We start from the raw sequence: 25,372 nt of genomic DNA, 5'->3' as shown, positions 1-25,372 counted from the left end.
TGCTCTCCCCACACACTTTCATTCATCAATTGCATTCACACTCCCCTCCCTCACTTCATCATTTTTAGTCCCCTTCCCCTCCTCATTTCATCATTTGCAGTCCCCTCCCTCACTTCATTTGCAGTCCTCCACCCCCAACTTCATTAATTGCAGTCCCCCCACTTCATCATTTGCAGTCGCACTCCCCCCACTTCATTTGAAGTCCCCCTGCTTCATTAATTGCAGTCTCCCTTCCCCAATTAATCATTTGCAGTCTCCTCCCTCACTTGATTTTTTGCAGTCCCCTGTCCTTTTCTTCACTTTATCATTTGCAGACCCTTTCCACTCCCTCACTTAATTATTTGCAGTCCCACTCCCACCGTCACTTCATCATTTGCAGTCCTCTATCCCCAACTTCATCATTTCCAGTCCCCCTACCCCACTTCATCGGGTGTAGTCCCCCTCTCCTCCCTCACTTTTTCTTTTGCAGTCCCCTTCCCCCCTCACTTCATCATGTGCAGTCCCCCATCCCCTCCCTCACTTTATGATTTGCAGTCCCCCCTCCATCACTTGCAGTCACCCTTCACCTACCCCTCACCCATTTAATTAATTCTATAAAGTTTTTCTCTGTGTCACGGTTCACACCGTGCTGCCAACACTATGTCACGGATCCCAGCAGTATGTCAGGGATCTCAGGGAGGATATATTTATCGTCCCCACTCCCCACTACTCACTCCAATTTATCATGAACCAGGGTTTTTTGGGTGCCCCTGGTTACTTCTGAAGGGGATTTATCTATATCCCACATCCCAATTCCGGTTTGGAACTTGCAGCTCTCTGGCGCCTCTCATACCCTCAGATCAGACTAGGCACTGCACCTAGGGTAATTAGTTGCCAGAAAGGCCTCGGTGCTGAGCACTGCACCGAGGCCAAACTCGCTGGCATCGGTCTGCACCGGCGGGAACAATAATTATCAACACCACCGTCGCTGCAAAGATTCCCAATGACACAGAACAAAGTATTCCTCCACCAGCTCCGATTAACGGGTCCGGAGCCAACCCAAATCAGTAGCGCAATTCACTTCAGAGGACACAGTTCGTTATAGAGCAGAAGAGACAAGCCAACAATTAAATATTTTACTCCATGAAAAGTTAGGCAGTGTTTGCAAAGTATAAAAATATATTAGAAAGGAGACAATTTGTATATACATTACAGATTACAAAATAAAACAGGATTAATGCTGGAAAGTGAACACTTACAGTCGTTAGATCATTTCATATCAGCAAGTTACCCAGTGTCGCTGCTCTAAGATTTGCCATTGGATGGAGGAATGCAGAGGGGGGGAGGGCTGAAAGGTGGGGTCGCAGCTGCATTGTGTGTGTGTAGAAAGCCATGTCCTTCAAACTAAACTCAATATAATATGGCATTTTTGGCATTATCGTGACACTTTGCTTCTGGTGTCATCATATTGGACAGCGCATACACGATGACGTCATTGTGTACGCGCCGTCACCTGACCAGAAGTCCAGAGGGCGGAGGGAACTGGAGCTGCGCAGCCATTTGGTTAGACGGCAGTGGGGTCCAGTGAGCAGAAGCATAAGAGGGGGGTCCGGGCCACATACAGCAGTATCCGTGTCTGTGTTCTGTAGCCGGTGCTTCAATAGACCATCCTCGTTTTCCATATTGTGGGTTGTCAGACGTGTTATTTTCTCTTTTTTTAAGCGATCAATAAAATTATGTTTTATTACTATCACACCTGTAATTCTTTCCTTACTGTTGCTTTATAGATTAATGGCGCTTTATACTGATGGGCTGAATACTCGGTAAGTCTATATTCCGGAGATGTTATACACAGTGTCAAATATCACAGATGTACATTGGTTACATTGTTATTACCACCATTTCATGTTGTTTTATTTTCCTTCTTTGTATCATTAGATATATTTATAGTCATGGTGGACACATTATTTTCTCCCTTTTGCACATTATTTTCTCCCGTTTCCCCTCATGAAAGGAGAATCCTGTATTTGCAGCAGATGTTTCTCTGCTGTCTCTCGCCTTCTGCCAATTTAATTTGCTTTACCCATATTCCGTCTTTGGAATAACTCTGACGCACTGATTTCAATGTCACACTGGCAGCTGAGCTCGGAATGGGCATCGCAGGGCAGAGTCGCTCGCCTTATGTCTTTCTCTAGCCAGACGCCCACATTGTGCGGCCCCCGCTGTCCTCGGTGCTGAGTAAATCATTGCCATTTGCCACCATTCCCAGGAATTCACCAATATGATATTGCTCAGGGATATCCAGTCCTGGAGTATTACCCACAGTGCAATAATACTCTCATCATCCTATCAATGTGATCTATGATTTCAATTTTTTTACCATGTTTTTTAAGCAGTTGTGCAGCGTGAGGGGCATTTACAAAATTCAATGGAATGGGTGCAGAATTTGTCCCTTACAGCTAGGGATAAGGATCCAATAATATAACAGTTACTAACAAAAAAAAATGGAATAAAAGAAAAATAATTCTAACAATGTATAACTTTTTGAAAAAAATTTCTGACAGATTTTGACAAAGCAGGAGAAAAAATTGATAACCAAAGTGCAAGCTATAGTCACATTTTCTTAAAATTCAACACATGAGCTTTGGGAATAATATTGGACTTGATTAGGGCTCAGGGTCCCTATCTGGTATACTGTCTCTCATTCTAGACCCTTTCCTGGTATAATATCTCCCATTATGGACCCCTTCCTGGTATAATGTCCTTCATTCTAGGCCCCTTCCTGGTATACTGTCCTTTACTCTAGGCTCCTTCCTGGTATATCTCCCATTCTGGACCCCTTCCTGGTATAATGTCCTTCATTGTCGGCCCCTTCCTGGTATAATGTCCTTCATTCTAGGCCCCTTCCTGGTATAATATCTCCCAATATGGACCTCTTCCTGGTATAATGTCCTTCATTCTAGGCCCCTTCCTGGTATACTGTCCTTTACTCTAGGCCCCTTCCTGGTATAATATCTCCCATTCTGGACCCCTTCCTGGTATAATGTCCTTCATTGTCAGCCCCTTCCTGGTATAATATCCTTCATTCTAGGCCCCTTCCTGGTATAATGTCCCTCATTCTAGGCCCGCTCCTGGTATAATGTCCTTCATTCTAGGCCCCTTCCTGGTATAATGTCCTTCATTCTAGGCCACTTCCTGGTATGATATCCCCCATTCTAGACCCCTTCCTGGTATAATATCCTTCATTCTAGGCCCCTTCCTGGTACAATATCCCCATTCTGGGCCCTTTCCTGGTATAATGTCCTTTATTCTAGGTTCCTTCGTAGTATAATCACCCCCATCGTGGGGCCCTTCCTGGTATAATATCCCCTATATTTGGCCCATTCCTAGTATAATGTACTCCATCCTGGGCCCCATCCTGGTAATGTCCTCCATTCTGGGCCTCTTCCTGATATAATATCCACCATCGTTGACCCTTTCCTAGGATAATACGGCCATCCTGGACCCCTTCCTGGTATAATATTCCCCATTCTGAGCCCCTTCCTGGTATGACGTCCTACAGTCTAGGCCCCTTCCCTGTATAATTTCCTCTATTCTGGGCCCCTTCCTGGTATAATATCCATTCTTTCCCTCTTTAACAACACACTTCAAAACATAAACAATTCTTCTTACCTTCCTCCACTCCCACAATGTGCAGCGTCCTCTTCTATAGCTGGCAACAAACTTCAGTGCGCCAGCCATGCGCTGCTCGTGATGATCACGCCAACATCAGCTGCTGGCTTTTGATTGGCCGGCTGTGTGTACTGCAGTGCAGGCTCTCTGCACCACAATATTTTTTAGTTGTGCATGCTCTGATACACATCCAGTTGAAATAAGTGCTGACCGTGGCAGGCCTCCCTCCTGCATGGGCCCAGTGACGGTCGCACCCTTGCTATGCCCCAAACAATATAGGAAACTGCCTCTGTGCTGCACAGACTTGTTTTCAGATCCACCCAGAAGGAAGTAGATGCCTCCCAACAGTTAATTTGTCATGGGACACATGACAAAATCTGATCGAAGCCCCTAAGCACTTAGTATTGATCCATTTTAAAGGGGTGGAGGGACGTTTTTGTTTCCTCCTAAAGTTCAAGATGTTTTGGGAATTGGACTAGATATTTCATTTAAAAAAATGTATACGACCCTCTCAGGCTGCATACATGAATTGAATTGCTATGCAAATACCATACATTTAAGAGTTGCTTAATTACTTTTTCAGCCTGATCCAAGCACCATCGTGTACATACCTCCCCGTTCTTTGCTCATTTCTGCAGCGATTGCTTCCGTTTTAGCAGAATGCCGCTTACCTACATTTAATTAGATTTACCTTTTTAAGAAACAATTTGGAAACATCTCATTAAAAGACCAGGATCCACTTTCCCCTCTAAGACATCACGTTAAATATTGATCGCCCTCGGAGAGAGAACATCAAAGATGGGGGTAATTAATTAAACATTAGGACTGCAGAGGCGGCCGACGGCTTCAAGAAAACTCCACCGGCCCTTATGGCGAAATGTATGTGCAATTATGGCAACCTGCTTCGTCTTTACGGATGCAGAGGAATTTCCTTCATTATGTATTTATAGCGCTGTTAGATCGCTATAAAATATGACATTTAAAGGGGAACTCCGCCTAAAATGAAATCATTATAAACTGATGGCTCTGGTAGAAAATAAGACTGGTAAGAGGTCGATGAGCTAGAACAAAAGGGCCTTGAAACAAAACAAAAAAAAAAAGCTTTTTGTCAACGCAACATTTAATGGGCAAATATATACTGTTATTAAATTCTTTTTTTTTTACTAGATTATATACATATACACGAAAATACAGTAAAAATTTCCAATTAAAATGGCACATAAAAAAAAATAATAATAAATCACGTAATCTGAAAATACATTAACCCCTCATCTGCTAGAAAGATTCTTAATGTAGTGGAAATGCTGCTTGTCCATACAAATATAAGGATCTTTTTTATCATTGTGTTTTCGCAGAATTCTGGCAGTGTTTGAGCGACGCTTTTTATTTTTTTTTTAATCTTTTTTTTGGCTATTTTCCTGTAATACCTTAGGTATCAAGTTCACATTTAAAGACGATGTGCCTTTAAAAACAACCATTTTTGAAACTAAAGACAGCCCCTACTGGAGATATAGGGTATTGCATGGTGTCCATTCAAACGTAAAGGGGGATAAGGTGATTGCTTTCTTTAAAAATCAGGGCAAAAAATGGTCTACAGGTTGTGTGTGATATTGCTCTTTAACTGCATTCACATCGATGGAGCTGCACTGTAATACCACACATAACCTGTAGATAGGTGTGGCGCTGTTTTCGGAAGAGAGAAGCCATGATTTTCTAATCCTGGAGCTTTTGCTCTGTGCTATGTTAATTTATATTACAGTTAATTTAAATCAATAAAAACAATGCAGAGCTTGCGTCAGAACCAGTCGCCTCATGGGGACCTCAAGATCTAGGTACATTCGAGAGGAGTTTTTTTGTTTTTTCTTTGTGTGATTCATTCTGGTTGTTGCAAATGCATCTGCTGGTGTAATAGCCAGAATTAACGGCAACATAAAGATTGCACTTGGATTTACAGCCAAAGATGGAAGAAGAAATGAGTGTGTTACAGCAGTATTAGAAAAGCCTTATAGGGACGTTGTCATTGCACGAGGTGCACGAGGTGCAGAGCTTACTTGCTGTAAATGGATATTTCAGTGAAGAGAAAATCAGCCCTCAATCCTTAAGTAAATGAGGCTGCAAGTGCACGGGGGTTGGCAAATTCTCAGAAAGTGCACCAAGGGTGGTCCGATAATCAGAAAGTGCACCATTCTCAGGAAGTGCACCAAAGGGGGACAATTCTCAGAAGAAGCAATGAGGGCAGTCCGATTCTCAGAAAGTGCATGGAGGGTGGGCAGACTCTCAGATAGTGCACCATTCTCAGGAAGTGCACCGAGGGGGACTGATTTTCAGAAAGTGCACGGAGAGCGGGCAGTTTGTCAGAAAGTGCACCGAGGGGGAATGATTCACAGAAAGTGCAACTAGGATGGTTCGATTCTCAGAAAATGCACTTAGGGTGGACCAACTGTCAAAGAGTGCAAGGAGGGCGGACAGCCTCTCAGAAAGTGCACCGAGGGTGGAATGATTCTGAAAAAGTGCATTGAGGGCGGGGCGATTCTCATTAATGGCACCGATGGGGACCGATTCTCAGAAAATGCAACTACGATGGTCCAATTCTGAGAAAATGCACCTAGGGCAGACGGACTCTCACAGAGTGTACTGAGGGTGGGCATACTCTCAGAAAGTGCACCAAGAGCATGTCAATTTCCAGCTAATGCCCCAGAACGTAGTATAGCGCCGTCCTCATGTGCTTGGTTAACACGAGTTCAGCTCTGCTCCCTCACTGCAACTGCAGGTGAAATCTCATATATGCACCATGCCTATGCGCTGTGCATTTATGGCCACTCTTTCCTTTGTGTATGATGGTATCACTGACCAGGCATAGGAGTCTGATTTTGCTGACTTTCCCACACACAAAAAAAACTGCGCATGTGCCTGGCCAGGAATGAATGGACAATATTCAAGATTCTCCAGCAAAATCACTGATGTTGCAGAGTTCAACAGGCGTAAATCAAGCACAAGGAAGGGAACAAGACAACAAACAATGCAGTAACCAGCAACACGCTGGCACTCATCATAAAGATTCAAAAATGTTTTTCTAAGCAGTGACATATATAAGGAGCTGCGATCTTGGCTTTTGCTGCCTTAACAAGCAATGCAATTAGCTTAAAGACTTTAAAAGATTCCGTCAGGTTCCCCTTGATATCGCTACTTATTTGGTATATTGGTATAATTCTCTACTTGTATTAGTGGATTTATCAAAAGATTTGTTTTTTTCCCCGAGCATTAAACAATTCTACGAAATGAAATATTTATTTAAAATTATTTTGCGTTTCGTTCTTCATTTAAACTTTCTAGAAAAAAAAAAACTTTACGTCCAGTATCCAACATAATAAATTTTGGCTTTTAAAACTAGATTTCTTTTTAAAAAATTACAGAAAAAAACCCTTTTGACAATCTTGAAAGATTATAATAAAAATGATCCCCTAAAATCATTTGTGGCATTTATACATTGTCGACCTATAAAATGCCAAGAAAAGAATTAAAGCCCTTATTAATTTATACAAATCAGTTTTTAGACTAAATCAATTTGGTGTATGATGGAGCCTTGTTAAATTGTCACAATGACATCAATTAGTGACATCGTCATTCCGGAGAGATAACATCACTTATTAAGACAAAAGCTGTTAGTGGTGCAGATAGATACATTGTACTGCACTGATTGAACCGGGCAGGGATCCATTGTATGTATGGGACAGAATGGATGCCTGTAGGGGCCCCACAGATGCTGGACCCTTGGGCCCAGCTGATTATCTGACCTTACCATGTATATCAGGCATTCGGGCATTACTTAACTTCATTGTGGTTGCTCTTTGGAAACTGTCATATTTCTCAGCGCCAGATAATTAGTTAATTAGCTTATGACGCATGTTTTCTTTTGTCTGCAGCTGGGAATTCACTTAATTAATATCCCTTTAGATATCCACAGACTGAATAAAATGAGGCTGGCTTGTCTCTCCTTGTCCTGGTTTACCCCTTCACAACCTGCATAGGTTAGAAAAGCAGAGCATGAGTCAGACTCTTGGGTTGTCCTCACCAATTCTTTACCCCATGCTGGTTCCTAAAGAATGGAATGTAGATGAGACCACCCAATCCATTTTTCCCACTCCATGAGCCCACGGCATCCAAAGAGGCAACGTAAATGGCATATATGGTCTAGTTCACAATAAGACATGTAACAATAGTTATAAGTCCAGCCCAAGTCCAGGGCTCCATGCCACGCAGCCTATGTGACCGCACAGCACATTAACTTACTTCCTTTGTACAGTGATACATTGTTTCTCTTTGTTAAATGTTTCATGACCTTTTCTTTTTCCTTCTGACAGGACGTAAATTATGAACATTGTAAGAACATCAATAAAAAATAGTGTCTGTGCATCTTAGCACTGTTGCCCACAGTTCCATCCTTCTTAAAAGGTAAAGGCGTAGACCACCCCAACCACTATGATATTTCCAATAGTGGCAATAATCGCAATCCATAACAATATAGCATCATTGGAGGAGCGAGCTGGTTCTTCAGGGGGAATTGGGGCAGATGAGGCAGCGTGGACGTTGGCCGATGAGTTGAAAAGGGAATATTCAGTTCCAAATTCCTCATTCGGAGAGTCCATAAAAGCTCCTCCCATAACAGGGAGCTGTGGAGGGAAAAAGAAAGGTGATCAGGATAGTATCCTCATAGGGACAACAGTAAATACACACAAAACCATATAAAACATAAAATGCTATAGAATCTGTAAGGAAGATTTTGCACCAAAAATTATTTATATGCTCATGTAGCTCTTTCAAAGATAAGTCCAGCGATACCTTTACATGGACAGTTCGTTTCTCCTTTACTGAGAAATCAGCATCTGAATTGATATGCAAGTGAGGCTAAAGGACTATGGTAGATCTGAAGCCACTTTCACTCTAGCTCTGTTCCCCACCCAGCAGCACCTCATTTCTGCTTGGTGGATGACTCCTTTTCCAGAAGTCATGCAGCATAAAGGCTGTTAGTCAGTGTCATAGAAAAAAATAAAAATAAAAAAGACATTTCCAAAGAGGGACGTATCAACCTACCCTCCTAATATTGAACATCTGTGATTTATTATAACGGGAAGTTAAAAAAAGAGAGCTGACACTTCCAGCTCTTTTGAAGCAGAGACCCTCTGCAGTGCTCAAGTAATTAAACGAAGATTATCTGGGAACAGACAAGGAGAGATCTGTTGAGGCAGAGGATGAGAAGTGCAGGAGATTCCTTTCTTCCATCCTGGGTTCAAAGGATTTTTCTAGGAATTTTCTAGACACTCTGTTGCCGGCTGTTAGCACCAAGTTGAAGTCCTGCTCTGACAAGCAGGGTCTCGGGCGTGTCACTTCACTCACCCATGCTGCGGTTAGTTCTTCCCTTCCCCATGCTCTGCATGCTTCCAGCCATCTAGCCATGTCCTTAGGGCACGCATGCGTACACTCCTGTCCTCTTAAACGGTCAGCGCATGCACGTGCTATTTCCTCCCCAACCAATAGCTGTGGGACATTATGTATATATTGCCTCCTCCCCACTGGGGAGTTGCCTGAGCATCCTTCCTGTTTTGCAATCTAAGTTGTGTAAGGTTGCATACCTGTCCCTGCTGCACTCTGCTACAAACACTGCCTGCTGCACTCTGGTAAAATCCTGCCTGCTGCACTGTGATACAAACACTGTCTGCTGCACTCTGGTGCAGATCCTGCCTGCTGCACTCTGATGCAGATCCTGCCTGCTGCACTCTGGTGCAGATCCTGCCTGCTGCACTCTGATGCAGATCCTGCCTGCTGCACTCTGGTGCAGATCCTGCCTGCTGCACTCTGGTGCAGATCCTGCCTGCTGCACTCTGATACAAACACTGCCTGCTGCACTCTGGTGCAAATCCTGCCTGCTGCACTCTGATGCAGATCCTGCCTGCTGCACTCTGATGCAGATCCTGCCTGCTGCACTCTGATGCAGATCCTGCCTGCTGCACTCTGATGCAGATCCTGCCTGCTTCACTCTGATGCAGATCCTGCCTGCTGCACTCTGATACAAACACTGCCTGCTGCACTCTGGTGCAAATCCTGCCTGCTGCACTCTGATGCAGATCCTGCCTGTTGCACTCTGATGCAAACTCTGTCTGCTGCATTCTAAATCAAACTCTGCCAGCTGCTCCCTCCAGTCCTCTGGGTCCAGCTGCTGTGCGTCCGATGGTCTGTCCTGGGGTGGCACCTGGCGTTCATCGGGAGCCTAGTCTAACCTCACCATCAGAGGCTCTAGTGAACAGTCATGTGTTCCCTTAGTCACGCCCCTCCAGGCTCTACACGGTCCGTAGCACAGTGGTTCCACAAACCGTGTCCGTGACACCGGCGTCCAGATATGAATATTGGGGTTTTGCATCAACCTGACATTTTTGGGAATATCACTATATATAAAGAAGTCCCTTAACCTTATCACAGGTTTATTGTCCTCTAATATCGATATTTATGGGAGACAGATTTTTGGCGTTGTAGCGAAGGTATGAACAGAATGCAGTCATTCAAATTACTGTAAGATCATTAAAACCCCTCCAACTTTTTAACAGAAAGATAGCTTATGCTATTTAGATCAGGTTTGATCCCTACGTAATGGTAAAATCATGATAAGAAATAGGATAACAATATCTAACGCCTGGAACATTCATGAAGGAATCCTGTAGGTTGGGGATCTCATAAAATTGTGAAGGGCTGAGCACCTCCTACAACCAGCCCCACAGGAGCTCATCAAGAGGGTGGTATGTGGGAGCAATCTTCATCTAATAAACGGCAGTATTTGAGTTTGTGTCATTTGTCATTCCTGGAAGGCACAGTTCACTGTGGGTTCTGTACGTTTTCCAATAAGAAAGAATTAAGGGGTGCTCATAGTTATAAGTTGGTGCTCAGGAGAAAAAGTACATCCGTAAAATAAGGTGAACTCCGGCACTCAAAAATGATTCAGTTTTAAGAGCGGACACACGCAGCCACCCGGACCTCCCGGACAGACATTACCGGACACCCTCCCCTGGTTTATTTAAGTGGGACCTGATACCGTTCACCTACAGAGGACACTACCAACTTAAAAAGACATAACTTGAAAAAGGCATGTTAGCCGAAACATTGTGTATAAAGGTGTCTGTATTCAACCTTTTCCATGAACAAAAATATTGTTGCATAAATAATCATTTTTGAGTGCCGGAGTTCACCTTATTTTACGTTTTCCAATAAGAATACCTCCCTCCGCTAAGCTGTGAACCATTTCCGTGACATCAGGTTTAGTAATTTTCTGTTATAACTTTTTATTTTATGTAATTGTATATATCGTATTGTTTGTTCCCATTTTGTATCATCTTTGTATATTTTAAATAAACACTGCCTATCTGTCTGCATTACATATACAAATTTAATTCTCTCCATTCCTCTTGCTCTTTAAACCGCACCCCTGAAGCCATACGCTACTTGTAAAGGGTGTCCAACCGGCCTGTATAAACGGTTGGTGGTAGCAGCTAGTGGTTCTTTTTGCTATACACATATTCTATGTGTATACACATATTCTATATGTTGGAATCAGAGGTGTATATGCAGCGCCCCAGAGATCTGGTCGTTGCAGTATGACACTCTGCCGCTAAGGGGAGTGATGGTACGTCTGATGGGACTGAAGGAATTCTACTGACCAGGTATCACCAGCACACATTACACTTCACACTCCGGCCACTAGGGGGAGAAAAAGGCTTTATTTATTGGGCCACTCCTCACACTGGTAAAACTAGGGGTTGGATAGGAAGTTAGTCAGAAGCTGACTGGGTTGGATTCAGGCAACATCCCGTGGAAGGGTGTGTTGCAGGGAGAAGATTCAGCGGGTGCCTGTCAGGCTTGGGAACCTGGCAAGTACCTAGCGAACAGAACGTTATGGAACCGCGCCTGCACACCCCGCGGCGGTATCCTAAGAAAGAGACACGAAGCAAAGGGTATTGTGGAACAGTGAGAAATGAGATCAAGCACAAAGGAGAGCCAGTAGGAGTCGTGCCCCGAGAACGGCAACATCCTACTGAGGCGCTTAGCCGGTGGCCGGAACACCGAGGAAGTAACTGACTCTATGCCTTACTTCAAACTCCGCAGGACAGTTAATTATAGGTTGGCTGTCTACCTTAAATTTCCTACGAAGACATAGGGGGCAACACATGGAGAGGGGCATCTCTAGGGTCCCGGAACAGCTCCGAGCCTTCCCATCATACGGGTGCGTCATAGCCATAACATACAGTTAGGTCCATATATATTTGGACAGAGACAACATTTTTCTCATTTTGGTTACAGACATTACCACAATGAATTTTAAACAAAACAATTCAGATGCAGTTGCAGTTCAGACTTTCAGCTTTAATTTGAGGGTATCCACGTTAAAATTGGATGAAGGGTTTAGGAGTTTCAGCTCCTTAACATGTGCCACATGTGATTGGCTGCTAAAATCACATGTCCTTCTCCATATAAAGAGCAAACATTTTGTTTTAGCCCCATATTGACACTATAACAGTGCAGAGAGGCTGTTCCTGCTGGCACTGTTAGCAGCAAGATTTTGCCTAGTTAGCTGGGCGGTTGTATATCAGTCAAATAGTGTAGCAAGATAGTGTCCAATGTGGCTGTTAAATTTACCTTCCAGCATTTTTTTTGGCTATTACTGAGGTCCACAGACAAAGCCACCAAGGCACCTGTCCTACAAGTGTGTTGTGCACTGCTTCTATTGTGCTCCATGCACGGGTATATTATTCTAAATAATATTTTTCACTAGCTAAATGTGAAACAGCTTGCTGTATCCCACCTTGTCATTTAGTGCTGTGGTGATATGACACTGTCTGCAGACCTAAGGCACATAAAAAAATTATAATTTTTCAGTTGCAAAAAGTTAGACAACCCGCTGTATCATACTTTGTCATTTTGTTGGGTTGAAATTAAGCTGTAGAGGCCTGATCCAGAGGCCACTCAAAAATTCTTCTGTTCCTAATGTCATGCAGTAGGGAACATCTCACTTTAAAATAGTTTGTAGCATATCTTCTTTGTCATACAGGCCTCATCCACACTCAAACAATTCTTTCTTCTGTGACTAACACGATACTGCACGCCATATTTCACCTTGGAATTTACTGTCGCTGAAATTCAGCTGTTTGCAGAGGAGGTGCAGAGTTTAAAATCTATTTTTTTGTTGCTAATACTGTGCTCCTACCACACTGAGCAACATGATTGGGAAAAAGCGAGGCTGTGAAGTAAGGTGGATTAGGCTTGGTGTTCAAAGTGTACGTGGGGTAGGTGGTAACATTTGTGAAAGCACTAGTAAACCAACAATGTCACGTCCTATGCAAAGACATCTGAAAACTTCTGTTACTGTAACAGGAGTTAGTGGACAATATTCCGCGCTGCCGACAGAATGGAGACGTATATCCCAGTATGGTACAGTAAGGTGGTGGTTTATTTCAAAGTATATAACTTCTTCTTCAGGAAAAACCACATGACATTGATACGCCTTGGATATCGCAGTCATACAGTCATCGCAGCTGAAGAGTTGTGGACAGCCCTCCAGGCTGAGTTTGATCAATGGCTGTCTCCGCTGAACCTGCATCCAGGGAAGGCCATGTCAAGAGGCAGCCCTACGGCAAGTAAAGCTCACACATGTGCCTTGCATGGCTCAGATCCTCAACCTGATGGTACACGGTTTTCTCCACCACTATCCTGGCCTGGGTGAGCTGCTCCAGAAAGCCGGTAAGCACGTAAGCTGTGTGTTCATTTCCACCGTTTGCACCCCTCAGGTCATCAACTTGCATCAATACAGAGTTCTTTGTCCATGCCAGTTAACAACTTGATATTCGATGTGAAATTCCACTCTGCACATGTTGCAGCGATTTTGGCAACAGCAATGAGCACTGACGCAGTATTTCATGTCGTATAGCCTGGGCCAATGCAGTACGGACGTGATGCATATCATGCTTACGGAGTGGGCACAGATTAAGAACTTCTGCACCCTTCTGCACAGTTTCAAAATGGCTACTAATATGGTTAGCGCTGATGCCGCCATCATCAGCATCACTCTTCCGGTCATCAAAGCAAACTTTGAATAGCCTATGGGAGGAGATGGTGGTCCCAGAAGAAGAGGAGGAAGCAGAGGAGGATGTGGAAGGTATAACATTATCTCTAAGTTCCAGATTGTTGTCACACAGGCGGGTGCCATCGGAGGGTGGATTACTGCATTTCAGGGGGGCTGGTGATGAAAACAGACAAACTGTTATTGAAGGTGCAAGATCCGAGGAACAAGTGGAGGAGGAAGAGGTGATGGGAGAACTGTCATGAAGAGGATAATCCTCCCCTCTCTGTTCTTCGAGGTTGGCGGGAGGGGATAGAGGAAACGAGCCTCATTGTTACCCAGCCACCAACACAGCATGGGCCTGGACTTCATGGCAGAGACCGATATATGAGTGCCTTCTTGCTGCACTATCTGCAACATGATCCCTGTATAGTTATTCTTAGAAATAGTGCTGATCACTGGGTTGCTACTTTGCAAGATCAATGTTATAAAATCAAAGGGACCCATGAATGCTTTTACACAACCTTAAGAGAGCTTTTCCACAAGACAGCAGGGAAGCACACAGTTGGCATCGCAGCTCTAGACTTCCAATCTCCGGCACGTCAATTCGTCAACGTCAAAACACTAGCAGCAGCAGCAGGAGCAGCAGTGGTGTAAGTGGAAGAAGCAATTTCTGTGTCATTTGACACTTTTTTAGACCAACTCATACACGAGCACAAGTCTTACACTTGGTGAACGAATGGAGAGGATGGTGCAGGAGTATCTGGAACTGAATATAAATACCATCAGGGAGGGTTTGGACCCTTTCACATTTTGGTCTTTCAAAATGAATTAGTGGCCTGAGCTCACCTCACACGCCTTGGGGGTTTTATTATGCCCGGCAGCCAGCATTCTCTCAAAACGTGTCTTCAGCGCTGCTGGTGGTGTCCTGACTAGTGTTGAGCATTCCGATACCGCAAGTATCGGGTATCGGCCGATACTTGCGGTATCGGAATTCCGATACCGAGATCCGATATTTTTGTGATATCGGGTATCGGTATCGGAAGTGTAAAATAAAGAATTAAAATAAAAAATATTGTTATATTCACCTCTCCGGCGGCCCCTGGACATCAGCGGGAGGATCCGGCGTCCGGCACGGCTTCTTTCTTCAAAATGCGCGCCTTCAGGACCTGTGGAATGACGTCCCGGCTTCTGATTGGTCGCGTGCCGCCCATGTGACCGCCACGCGACCAATCAGAAGCCGCGACGTCATTCCTCAGCTAAAGTCCTAGAATGAGCGCCTTCTAGGACCTGAGGAATGACGTCGCGGCTTCTGATTGGTCGCGTGGCGGTCACATGGGCGGCACGCGACCAATCAGAAGCCGGGACGTCATTCCACAGGTCCTGAAGGCGCGCATTTTGAAGAAAGAAGCCGTGCCGGACGCCGGATCCTCCCGCTGATGTCCAGGGGCCGCCGGAGAGGTGAATATAACAATATTTTTTATTTTAATTCTTTATTTTACACTTTAATATGGATCCCAGGGCCTGAAGGAGAGTTTCCTCTCCTTCAGACCCTGGGATCCATGAGGATACATTCCGATACTTGATGTCCCATTGACTTGTATTGGTATCGGATATCGGTATCGGCGATATCCGATATTTTTCGGGTATCGGCCGATACTATCCGATACCGATACTTTCAAGTATCGGACGGTATCGCTCAACACTAGTCCTGACAGATAAACGCAGCCAGTTGTCCCCTGAAAATGTAAACCGCCTAACTTTCATCAAGATGAACAAGTCATGGATCTCCAAGTACATTTGCACCCCAATCGCAGACTGTACAGACTAGGTGATATTGCATTTTTTAGTGTGATGCATTAATGTCACGTAACTGCACTCTGTGATATATTTAGTGTGGCTTCTGTGCCAGCTGTGACTGCTGCTGCTGATGTTAACACAAATTTGTGGAAATATGAGCAGTCATAGTTTGCCTACATCTGCTGAGTTGTTGTAGTGGATGAAATGTCAGTCCCAATTATACAATTTCTATTTTCGTCCGTGACAGTTATTCCACTTCTGTGGTGTAAGGCCGTCATTTTTTAAAATGTGAACACTCCTGGTTGGGTGTCCATCTGCTGTATTGGGTATAGTGGAACAACTGTTGGTCTCTATTATACTATCTATACTGTAGTGAAATTCATGCCAATTTGGTATTGTCTGACAATAATTTTTGGAAATGTGAACCCTCCTGGTTGGGTCTCCTTAATGCATGTTGCCTGTAGCAGTAGGCCTCCGAGACCATCTGGCCTCCACACCCTTGGACTCAACTACCTGTGTTACTATTTTTAAACTTTTCTGGCAATGGCAGTCTACAAAACTTATATTTGTGCCACCTGAGTGTGGCTCAGCATGAAAGCAGGTAGAGGTGTTGAATGTGGTATCAGGGCTCTCAGCACAGGAGGTCTACACCGATCCTTCACCCACCTCGTCTTACTGTGACGTTCAATTGAAAGCTGTAAATGCTGTCCCAGACTCCGATACCTCATGCCTGGCTGATTGCTGCAATGCCATGCTACAAGTTATACTGTGGGTGAATTGAGGCCACATTTCCTGGGGTCTGTCCCTCATTTGATGTGTTTTGGCAGCATTTGGGACCGTTTTAAAGTGTTGTGCATGCGTTTGTTTTTGTCTCCCATTGACATGAATTGCGTGCTATTATGTTGGCAATCATAATACGAACCGCACATTGAAATATGCGCTCATCTCTACTTTTGAGGTTGTCTATTGTGGATTGGGACTTGTGTTTAGGATTATTATCCATTTGTAAAAGCCAACCTCTTTTCACCTTCAGCTTTTCTACAGATGGTGTTATGTTGTTATGTTACATCAAGATTTCGTTGAAATTTCATTGAATCCATTCTTCCCTCTACCTGCGAAATAATCCAGGTGCCCTTGGCTGCAACACAATCCCAAAGCCTGATTGATCCATCCCCATGCTTAATCATTGGCAAGTTGTTATTTTCCTAATATTCTGTGCCCTTTTTTCTCTACACATACCATTGATTATTGCGGTCAATAAGTTCTATTTTAACCTCATCGGTCCACAGGACTTGTTTCAAAATAGCATCAGTCTTGTTTAGATGTTTTTGTATACTTCTGATGCTGATTTTTATGGTGAGGACACATGAGAAGTTTTCTTCTGATGACTCTTCCATGAAGGCCATATTTGTGCAGGTGTCTGTGAACAGTAGAACAATGTACCACATGTAGAACAATGTACTACAACTCCAGAGTCTGCTCAATCTTTCTGAAGGTCTTTTGCCGTCAAGTATGGGTTCTGATTTGTCTTTCTACCAATCCTATGTGCAACTCTCACTGAAATTTTGCCTGTTCTTCCGGACCTTATCTTGACCTTCACTTTTCCTGGTAACTGCAATTTCTTAATTACATTTCAAACTGAAGAAAGGGCAATTTGAAAATGCTTTACCATCTTCTTATAGCCTTCTCCTGCTTTGTGGGTCTCCACCATTTTCATTTTTAGGGTGCTAGGTAGCTGCTTAGAAGAACATATGGCTGCTTTTTTTTGGCACAAGGTTAGAGCAGACTTGATGTTTATAAAGCTGGGAAATTTGCATCACCTGGCCTTTCCTAAAGATGATAGTGAACAAGCCATAACCCTAAAAGTCTAATTAAGATCTGAATCCTTGGTCAAAGTTACCTGAGCACACAAATCTCCAAGGGTGTGCAAACATTTGCATAGGACCATTTTCCTTTTTGTAATTTTTAAAATGTAAAAGATGACAATATTTTTTTTGCCTAAAATACAAAGGAAATGTGACATCTTTAACTTTAGGCCTTTAGAGATCATTTCATCTTCAACTTGATTAAAGGGGTCATCCACTACTACTACAACCCCTTCTTGATCAAATTGATTGGCCCCCATAAAATAAATAAAACCTATACTCATATCCCATTCTGGCACTGTTCCCATGTTGTCAGCACTCGCTCTACCCGTGTAGTTTATGTGACACGTGACACAGCTGGCATCACTGTCTCCACCTTCAGTCAAATCTACTTACCGTATATACTCGAGTATAAGCCGACCCCCCTAATTTTGCCAGAAAAAACTGGGAAAACTTAATGACTCGAGTACAAGACAAGGGTGGAAAATGCAGCAGCTACTGGTAAATTTCAAAAATAAAAATAGGTACCAATAAAAGTAAAACTAATTGAGACATCAGTAGGTTAAGTGTTTTTGAATATCCATATTGAATCAGGAGCCCTATATAATGCTCCATACAGTTCATGATGGCCCCATAAGATGCTCCATACAAAATATGCCCCATATAATGCTCCATACAGTTTATGATGGGCCCCATAAGATGCTCCATATTAAAATATGCCCCATATAATGTTGCACAAATGTTGATTATGGCCCCATAGGATGCTCCATACAGACATTTGCCCCATATAATGCTGTACATGGCCCCATAAGATGCTCCATACAGATATTTGCCCCATATAATGCTGCACATGGCCCCATAAGATGCTCCATACAGATATTTTCCCCATATAATGCTGCACATGGCCCCATACAGATATTTGCCCCATATAATGCTGCACAAGGCCCCATACAGATATTTGCCCCATATAATGCTATTAACCCTGTGTGACCAACTTTTTTACTATTGATGCTGCCTATGCAGCCTCAATAGTAAAAAGATCTAATGTTAAAAATAATAAAAAAAATAAAAAATCATCATATACCCTCCGGCGCCTTTCCCACTCCTTGCGACGCTCCGGTGACCGCTCCATGCAAGCCACAGGTTCCGGTGGCAAGGATGGTATGCGACAAGGACCTGCCATGATGTCACGGTCATGTGACCGCGACCTCATCACAGGTACTGCGTGCTTGCATGAGAAGGACCTGCCATGACGTCACGGTCATGTGACCGCGACGTCATCACGGGTCCTGCGCTACCCACCCTGGGTTTATTTTTTAACCTGTGACACACGTGGCTGGGCAATATACTATGTGGCTGGGCAATATACTTCGTGACTGGGCAATATACTACGTGACTGGGCAGTATACTATGTGGCTGTGCTGTATACTACGTGGCTCTGCTGTATACTACGTGGCTCTGTGCTGTATACTATGTCGCTGTGCAATATACTACGTGGCTGGGCATTATACTACGTGACTGGGCAATATAGTACGTGGCTCTGTGCAGTATACTACGTTGCTGGGCAATATACTACGTGACTGGGCAATATCCATGACTGGGCAATATACTACATGTCTGGGCATTATACTACGTGACTGGGCAATATACTACGTGGCTCTGTGCAGTATACTACGTGACTGGGCAATATCCATGACTGGGCAATATACTACGTGGCTGGGCAATATACTACGTGGCTGGGCAATATACTACGTCGCTGGGCAATATACTACGTCGTTGGGCAATATACTACATGGCTGGGCATTATACTACGTGACTCACCGATGTATGCTGATAAGATGTCAGTACCCCCCTGATGAATATGATTATGAAACGTTGGGAGACATCAGCTCTAAAGGGATTGAGGAACGGAGTGCTACGTTGCACCTACCAAACATAAAGATCCCTGGCACTCTGAAAAGGCACCGCTGGGAAGACCCGGTTCCATGGATGAGTATAAACCTTAATATATTCTGATATAAATCCATTTGATACACCAATTGAACATATCAATGTATGAAGAAGGGTATATATGTATTCCGGGAGTATCTATGGTTTAAAACATAAGAGAGGTTCTTGTATCCCTCTGTTATATTTTGGAGCTTGCGTTTTATGTGTAAACACCATATGCAGTAATAAGTGACAGTAAGGGGATCCGCTGTTTTTTCTTGGCATATGCCAGCATGTGTATTTGTTTGTTGGTCTAAACCAGACGGACTTTGGTCACATTATTAAGTGGACTGTGGGGTGAAATTTATAGCACTCTCTCCGTGTTCAGGGAAGGTTCTGAAAAAACGCCCCACAGAGATGATAAGCAGTAGTAAAGGGGACTGATGTAGAATCTCCACTAGCTGCTATACCCAGTAAAGGGCTAAAATTTTATTATCCCTGAGAGGAGGCATATGTGTGGTTTGCCAATATTGTCTTTTGGTTTTATTTTGCACTATGTTGTGAGCACCGGCACTTTGTATCTATGTGGTAATATAGTGGTTTTAGCGTATAATAATAAAAGCTATGTTTTAAATAGTATTTTCTAACCAGCTGTAAATATATATATATACGTGACTGGGCAATATACTACGTGGCTCTGTGCTGTATACTACGTCGCTGGGCAATATACTACGTGACTGGGCAATATCCATGACTGGGCAATATACTACGTGGCTGGGCAATATACTACGTGGCTGGGCAATATACTACGTCGCTGGTCAATATACTACGCCGTTGGGCAATATAGTACGTGACTGGGCAATATACTACGTGGCTGGGCAATATACTACGTGGCTGGGCAATATACTACGTGACTGGGCAATATACTACGTGACTGGGCAATATACTACGTGGTTAGGCAATATACTATGTGGCTGGGCAATATACTACGTGGGCTGTGCAATATACTACATGGACATGCATATTCTAGAATACCCGATGCGTTAGAATCAGGCCACCATCTAGTACGTATATAATTGCTTTGTAATATTTTCATTTCCTGTTCTGTCCAGATCTCACCGTGTTTCCGAGCGGAAGAAGTTCACCGACTGCCGTATTGGGACACCCAAGTGATGGGTGTTTCAATATGGAAACTGCTGCTGGTACCAACCTATTGCGTGGTACCACCAGCGGAACACCATTGCAACACACACACTCACACTCACACACATGCAGCCTCTTGCACGGTACCACCAGCGGAACACCGTCGTGAACACGTCGCCACCGGGATCAGCCAAATGATTCACTGACTGTCGCCATCTTTGTACAGGAGGAGCACATGCGCACTTTTAATGTGACCGCCGCTATCTGTCTGCACAAAGATGGCGGCAGTATGATTTACTGTGCCTACACGAATTACACGCAGGTGCAGTGAATCATTCGGCTGATCCTGGCAGCAGATGTGCAGTGTGTCTACAGGCATAGGAAGCCGGTCACATTAAAGGGGTTTTCCCATGAACGAAAGTTCATTTTTGAATTGACTGTGTCTGACCGTCTATGGAGCATACCACATCTCCTGGGCAGGAGAGGAAGCAAAAGACAATACTGACAATACAGCAGAGGATCACAGTGGATTCATTTTGTGAGGTAAAATATTTCACTGACTTTTAAAAAAATATTTTACCTCACAAAATGTATCCTCTGCGATCTCCTGCTGTAATGTCAGTATGGTCTTTTGCTTCCTCCCCTGCCCAGGAGCTGTGGTATGTTCTGTACACAGTCAGGGTCAGACACAGGGGTGACTGTGTCTGACCGTGTACGGAGCATACCACATCTCCTGGGCAGGGGAGGAAGCATAAGACAATACTGACCTTACAGCAGGGGATCACAGTGGATTCATTTTGTGAGGTAAAATATTTCACTGACTGTTTTTAAAAAATATTTTACCTCACAAAATGTATCCTCTGCGATCTCCTGCTGTAATGTCAGTATGGTCTTTTGCTTCCTCCCCTGCCCAGGAGCTGTGGTATGTCTGGTACACGGTCAGACACAGACAATTTTTAAAATGAACTTTTGTTTGTGGGAAGACCCCTTTAAAAAGCAAATATCAACACCAGCGTGGCTTCTCATAAAAAGTACGCCAATGACAATGAAAGGAAAGCAGCAAAGCCACATGTCGAAGACAACAAAGGGCAAATGAGACTCTTGAAGAGCAACAGCATCGCCGGGACAAAAACAATGCATAAAAGTGTAGGCGTCAAGCACATGAGTCCCCTGATGCAAAAGTCATTAGATTATCACAGGATGCCATTAGGCAACAACAGCGACGCATGCCTGCCCCCATCGTGACATTACCACCCTCCTGATGCGATAGCTGGTGTGATCACATTTGTTTCTTTGGAGGATATTACTGCAATGTCACATTACATTGTATATTGAATTGACTATTGAGCTCTTGCTAAATATGCTGCACTTGTGGTGTTATACTTTTGCTGCACCTGTCTTTCCTTGAATGAAACTGTCTTTGAGATTGATGTGTTGATACTATTGTGACTTTTTATATGGATTTATAATAAAAATATGCTCATTTCCTTGCCTTGGTGGATGAATTCCTTTTTGTATACAACTTCGTGGAAATATATCCAAGGCTATTGCCGTTTTTGGTCTGGATATTGTTACCTAGAACCATGGTTCTTATGTTGTGTTCTGTTCCTAAGATTTTGTATTATATTAACTTATTTAACTTTTCACAATAACATTAATTTTGACCAGGGCTGCTTACATTTTTACATGCCGCTGTATAGCTATATAAAAGCTGCTTTATAGACATTTATTTTGATAGAAGTTCAAAATTCCAAACATTTTTACCTACAATATTTGTAATATGTTGCCTGCAATAAGGCAAATGAATTCATTTTATTCATAACGTTAAGGCCACCTGCCCACAATCAGGAACAGCAACGTTTTTGACACAGCTCATTTTGCTCTGCCACCTTTAAAACGCTGCATTGTACATTAGAAGCAAAGTTGAATTAATTTATGGAAATTCCATCCGCTGTGCTTCTATTTTCACTGCGTAAACTCACATGTGGTTTCCAAGTCGCAGTATGTCAATTTCTGTAGCAGATACACTAGTATATGCCAGTAATATTTTTATAGTAGTTATATTCTTTTACATAGGGGCAGTATTATAGTAGTTATATTCTTGTACATAGGAGCAGTATTATAGTGGTTATGTTCTTGTACATAGGAGCAGTATTATAGTAGTTATATTCTTGTACATAAGGGCAGTATTATAGTAGTTTTATTCTTGTATATAGGAGCAGTATTATAGTAGTTATATTCTTGTATATAGGAGCAGTATTATAGTAGTTATATTATTGTACATAGGAGGCAGTATTATAGTAGTTATATTCTTGTACATGGGAGCAGTATTATAGTAGTTATATTCTTGTACATAGGAGCAGTATTATAGTGGTTATATTCTTGTACATAGGGGCAGTATTATAGTAGTTATATTCTTGTACATAGGAGCAGTATTATAGTGGTTATATTCTTGTACATAGGAGCAGTATTATAGTAGTTATATTCTTGTACATAAGGGCAGTATTATAGTAGTTTTATTCTTGTATATAGGAGCAGTATTATAGTAGTTATATTCTTGTATATAGGAGCAGTATTATAGTAGTTATATTATTGTACATAGGGGCAGTATTATAGTAGTTATATTCTTGTACATAGGGGCAGTATTATAGTAGTTATATTCTTGTACATAGGGGCAGTATAATAGTAGTTATATTCCTGTACATAGGCAGCGTCAGACTGGAGCACCTTGGGCCCACCAGAGAAAATCATTCTTGGGGCCCACTATGTAGCTACATAGAAATAAATACAAGACCACCAATTGTGCGGTAAAACAAGCTAATATCAGGGTATAATATAAGGTAGTTCATGTCCTAATTATGTAGCAGGGGTTGGGGTAGCCCCCTCATAGAATATAAAGTAGACCCCTCATAGGGTACAATGTATCTCCCTCATAGAATATAAAATAGCCCCCTCACAGAATATAATGCAGCCCCCTATAGAATATAATGTAGCCCCCCCATAGAATATAATGTAACCAGCCTCAGAGTATAGTGCAACCCCCTCATAAGGTATAATGCAGCCCCTTCATGGAATATAATGTAGCCCCCTCATAGGGTATCATGCTGTCCCCCCTTCATAGGGTATCATTCTGCCCTCCATCATAGGGTGTCATTCTGCCCACCCTCGTAGGGTATTATGCTGCCCCCTCATAGGGTATCATGCTACACCCCATAGGGTATTATGCTGCCCCCCCTCTTAGGGTATCAAGCTGCCCCCCTCTCATAGGGTATCACTCTGCCCCCTCTCATAGGGTATCATGCAGCTCACCCTTTTAAGGCATTATACAGCTCCCCCCGTAGGGTATCATGCAGCTCACCCTCCCCATAGGTTATCAGGCAGCTCAATCCCCCAATAGGGCATCAAGCAGCTCACCCTCCCCATAGGGTATCATGCAGCTCACTCATAGTAGTTATATTCTTTTACATAGGGGCAGTATTATAGTAGTTATATTCTTGTACATAGGAGCAGTATTATAGTAGTTATATTCTTGTACATAGGAGCAGTATTATAGTGGTTATATTCTTGTACATAGGAGCAGTATTATAGTAGTTATATTCTTGTACATAAGGGCAGTATTATAGTAGTTTTATTCTTGTACATAGGGGCAGTATTATAGTAGTTATATTCTAGTACATAGGAGCAGTATTATAGTAGTTATATTCTTGTACATGGGGAGCAGTATTATAGTAGTTATATTCTAGTACATAGGAGCAGTATTATAGTAGTTATTTTCTTGTACATAGGGTAGTATTATAGTAGTTATTCTAGTACATAGGATGCAGTATTATAGTAGTTATATTCTAGTACATAGGATGTTATGTAGGCAATCCAGTAACACAGTGTGCCAGCAATTAGAGCACATACAGTGATCTGACAATAACCCAAAAACAATAGAACGAGCTCTGAGACGTGGAATCTCTGTAGACCGCAATACCTGAAACTAACCTAAACACAACTAAAGGCAGCTGTGGATTGCGCCTGACACTACCTATGCAACTCGGCACAGCCTGAGGAGCTGACTAGCCTGAAGATAGAAAAACAAGCCTGACTAGCCTCAGAGAAATACCCCAAAGGAAAAGGCAGCCCCCCACATATAATGACTGTTAGCAAGATGAAAAGACAAACGTAGGGATGAAATAGATTCAGCAAAGTGAGGCCCGATATTCTAGATAGAGCGAGGATAGCAAAGAGAACTTTGCAGTCTACAAAAAACCCTAAAGCAAAAAACCACGCAAAGGGGGCAAAAAGACCCACCGTGCCGAACTAACGGCACGGCGGTACACCCTTTGCGTCTCAGAGCTTCCAGCAAAACGAAATGACAAGCTGGACAGAAAAAGTTGCAAAAAGCAAAGAAGCACTTATCTAAGCAGAGCAGCAGGCCACAGGAAAGATCCAGAAGCTCAGATCCAACACTGGAACATTGACAAGGAGCAAGGAAGACAGAATCAGGTGGAGTTAAATAACAAAGCAGCCAACGAGCTCACCAGAACACCTGAGGGAGGAAGCTCAGAAGCTGCAGTACCACTTGTGACCACAGGAGTGAATTCAGCCACAGAATTCACAACAGTACCCCCCCTTGAGGAGGGGTCACCGAACCCTCACCAGAGCCCCCAGGCCGACCAGGATGAGCCACATGAAAGGCACGAACAAGATCTGGAGCATGGACATCAGAGGCAAAAACCCAGGAATTATCTTCCTGAGCATAACCCTTCCATTTAACCAGATACTGGAGTTTCCGTCTAGAAACACGAGAATCCAAAATTTTCTCCACAATATACTCCAATTCCCCCTCCACCAAAACCGGGGCAGGAGGCTCAACAGATGGAACCATAGGTGCCACGTA

At 43.2% G+C, this 25,372-nt stretch overlaps 1 protein-coding gene across 1 annotated transcript in view; it reads right to left on the bottom strand.

Annotated features, from left to right (window-relative positions):
- Positions 1-4,764: 4,764 nt before the first annotated feature.
- C1H14orf132 (chromosome 1 C14orf132 homolog) overlaps positions 4,765-25,372 on the bottom strand; it is a 70,832-nt gene continuing 50,224 nt past the window's right edge. The window contains exon 2 of the mRNA XM_069737588.1: positions 4,765-8,321. Coding sequence (XP_069593689.1) covers positions 8,097-8,321 — 225 coding nt within the window. The 3' untranslated portion in view covers positions 4,765-8,096. The remainder of the gene's footprint in view (positions 8,322-25,372) is intronic.

The sequence above is a fragment of the Ranitomeya imitator genome, chromosome 1, assembly GCF_032444005.1.
Source record: "Ranitomeya imitator isolate aRanImi1 chromosome 1, aRanImi1.pri, whole genome shotgun sequence".
Lineage (NCBI taxonomy): Eukaryota > Metazoa > Chordata > Amphibia > Anura > Dendrobatidae > Ranitomeya > Ranitomeya imitator.
This window is presented reverse-complemented; position numbering and strand designations above follow the sequence as displayed.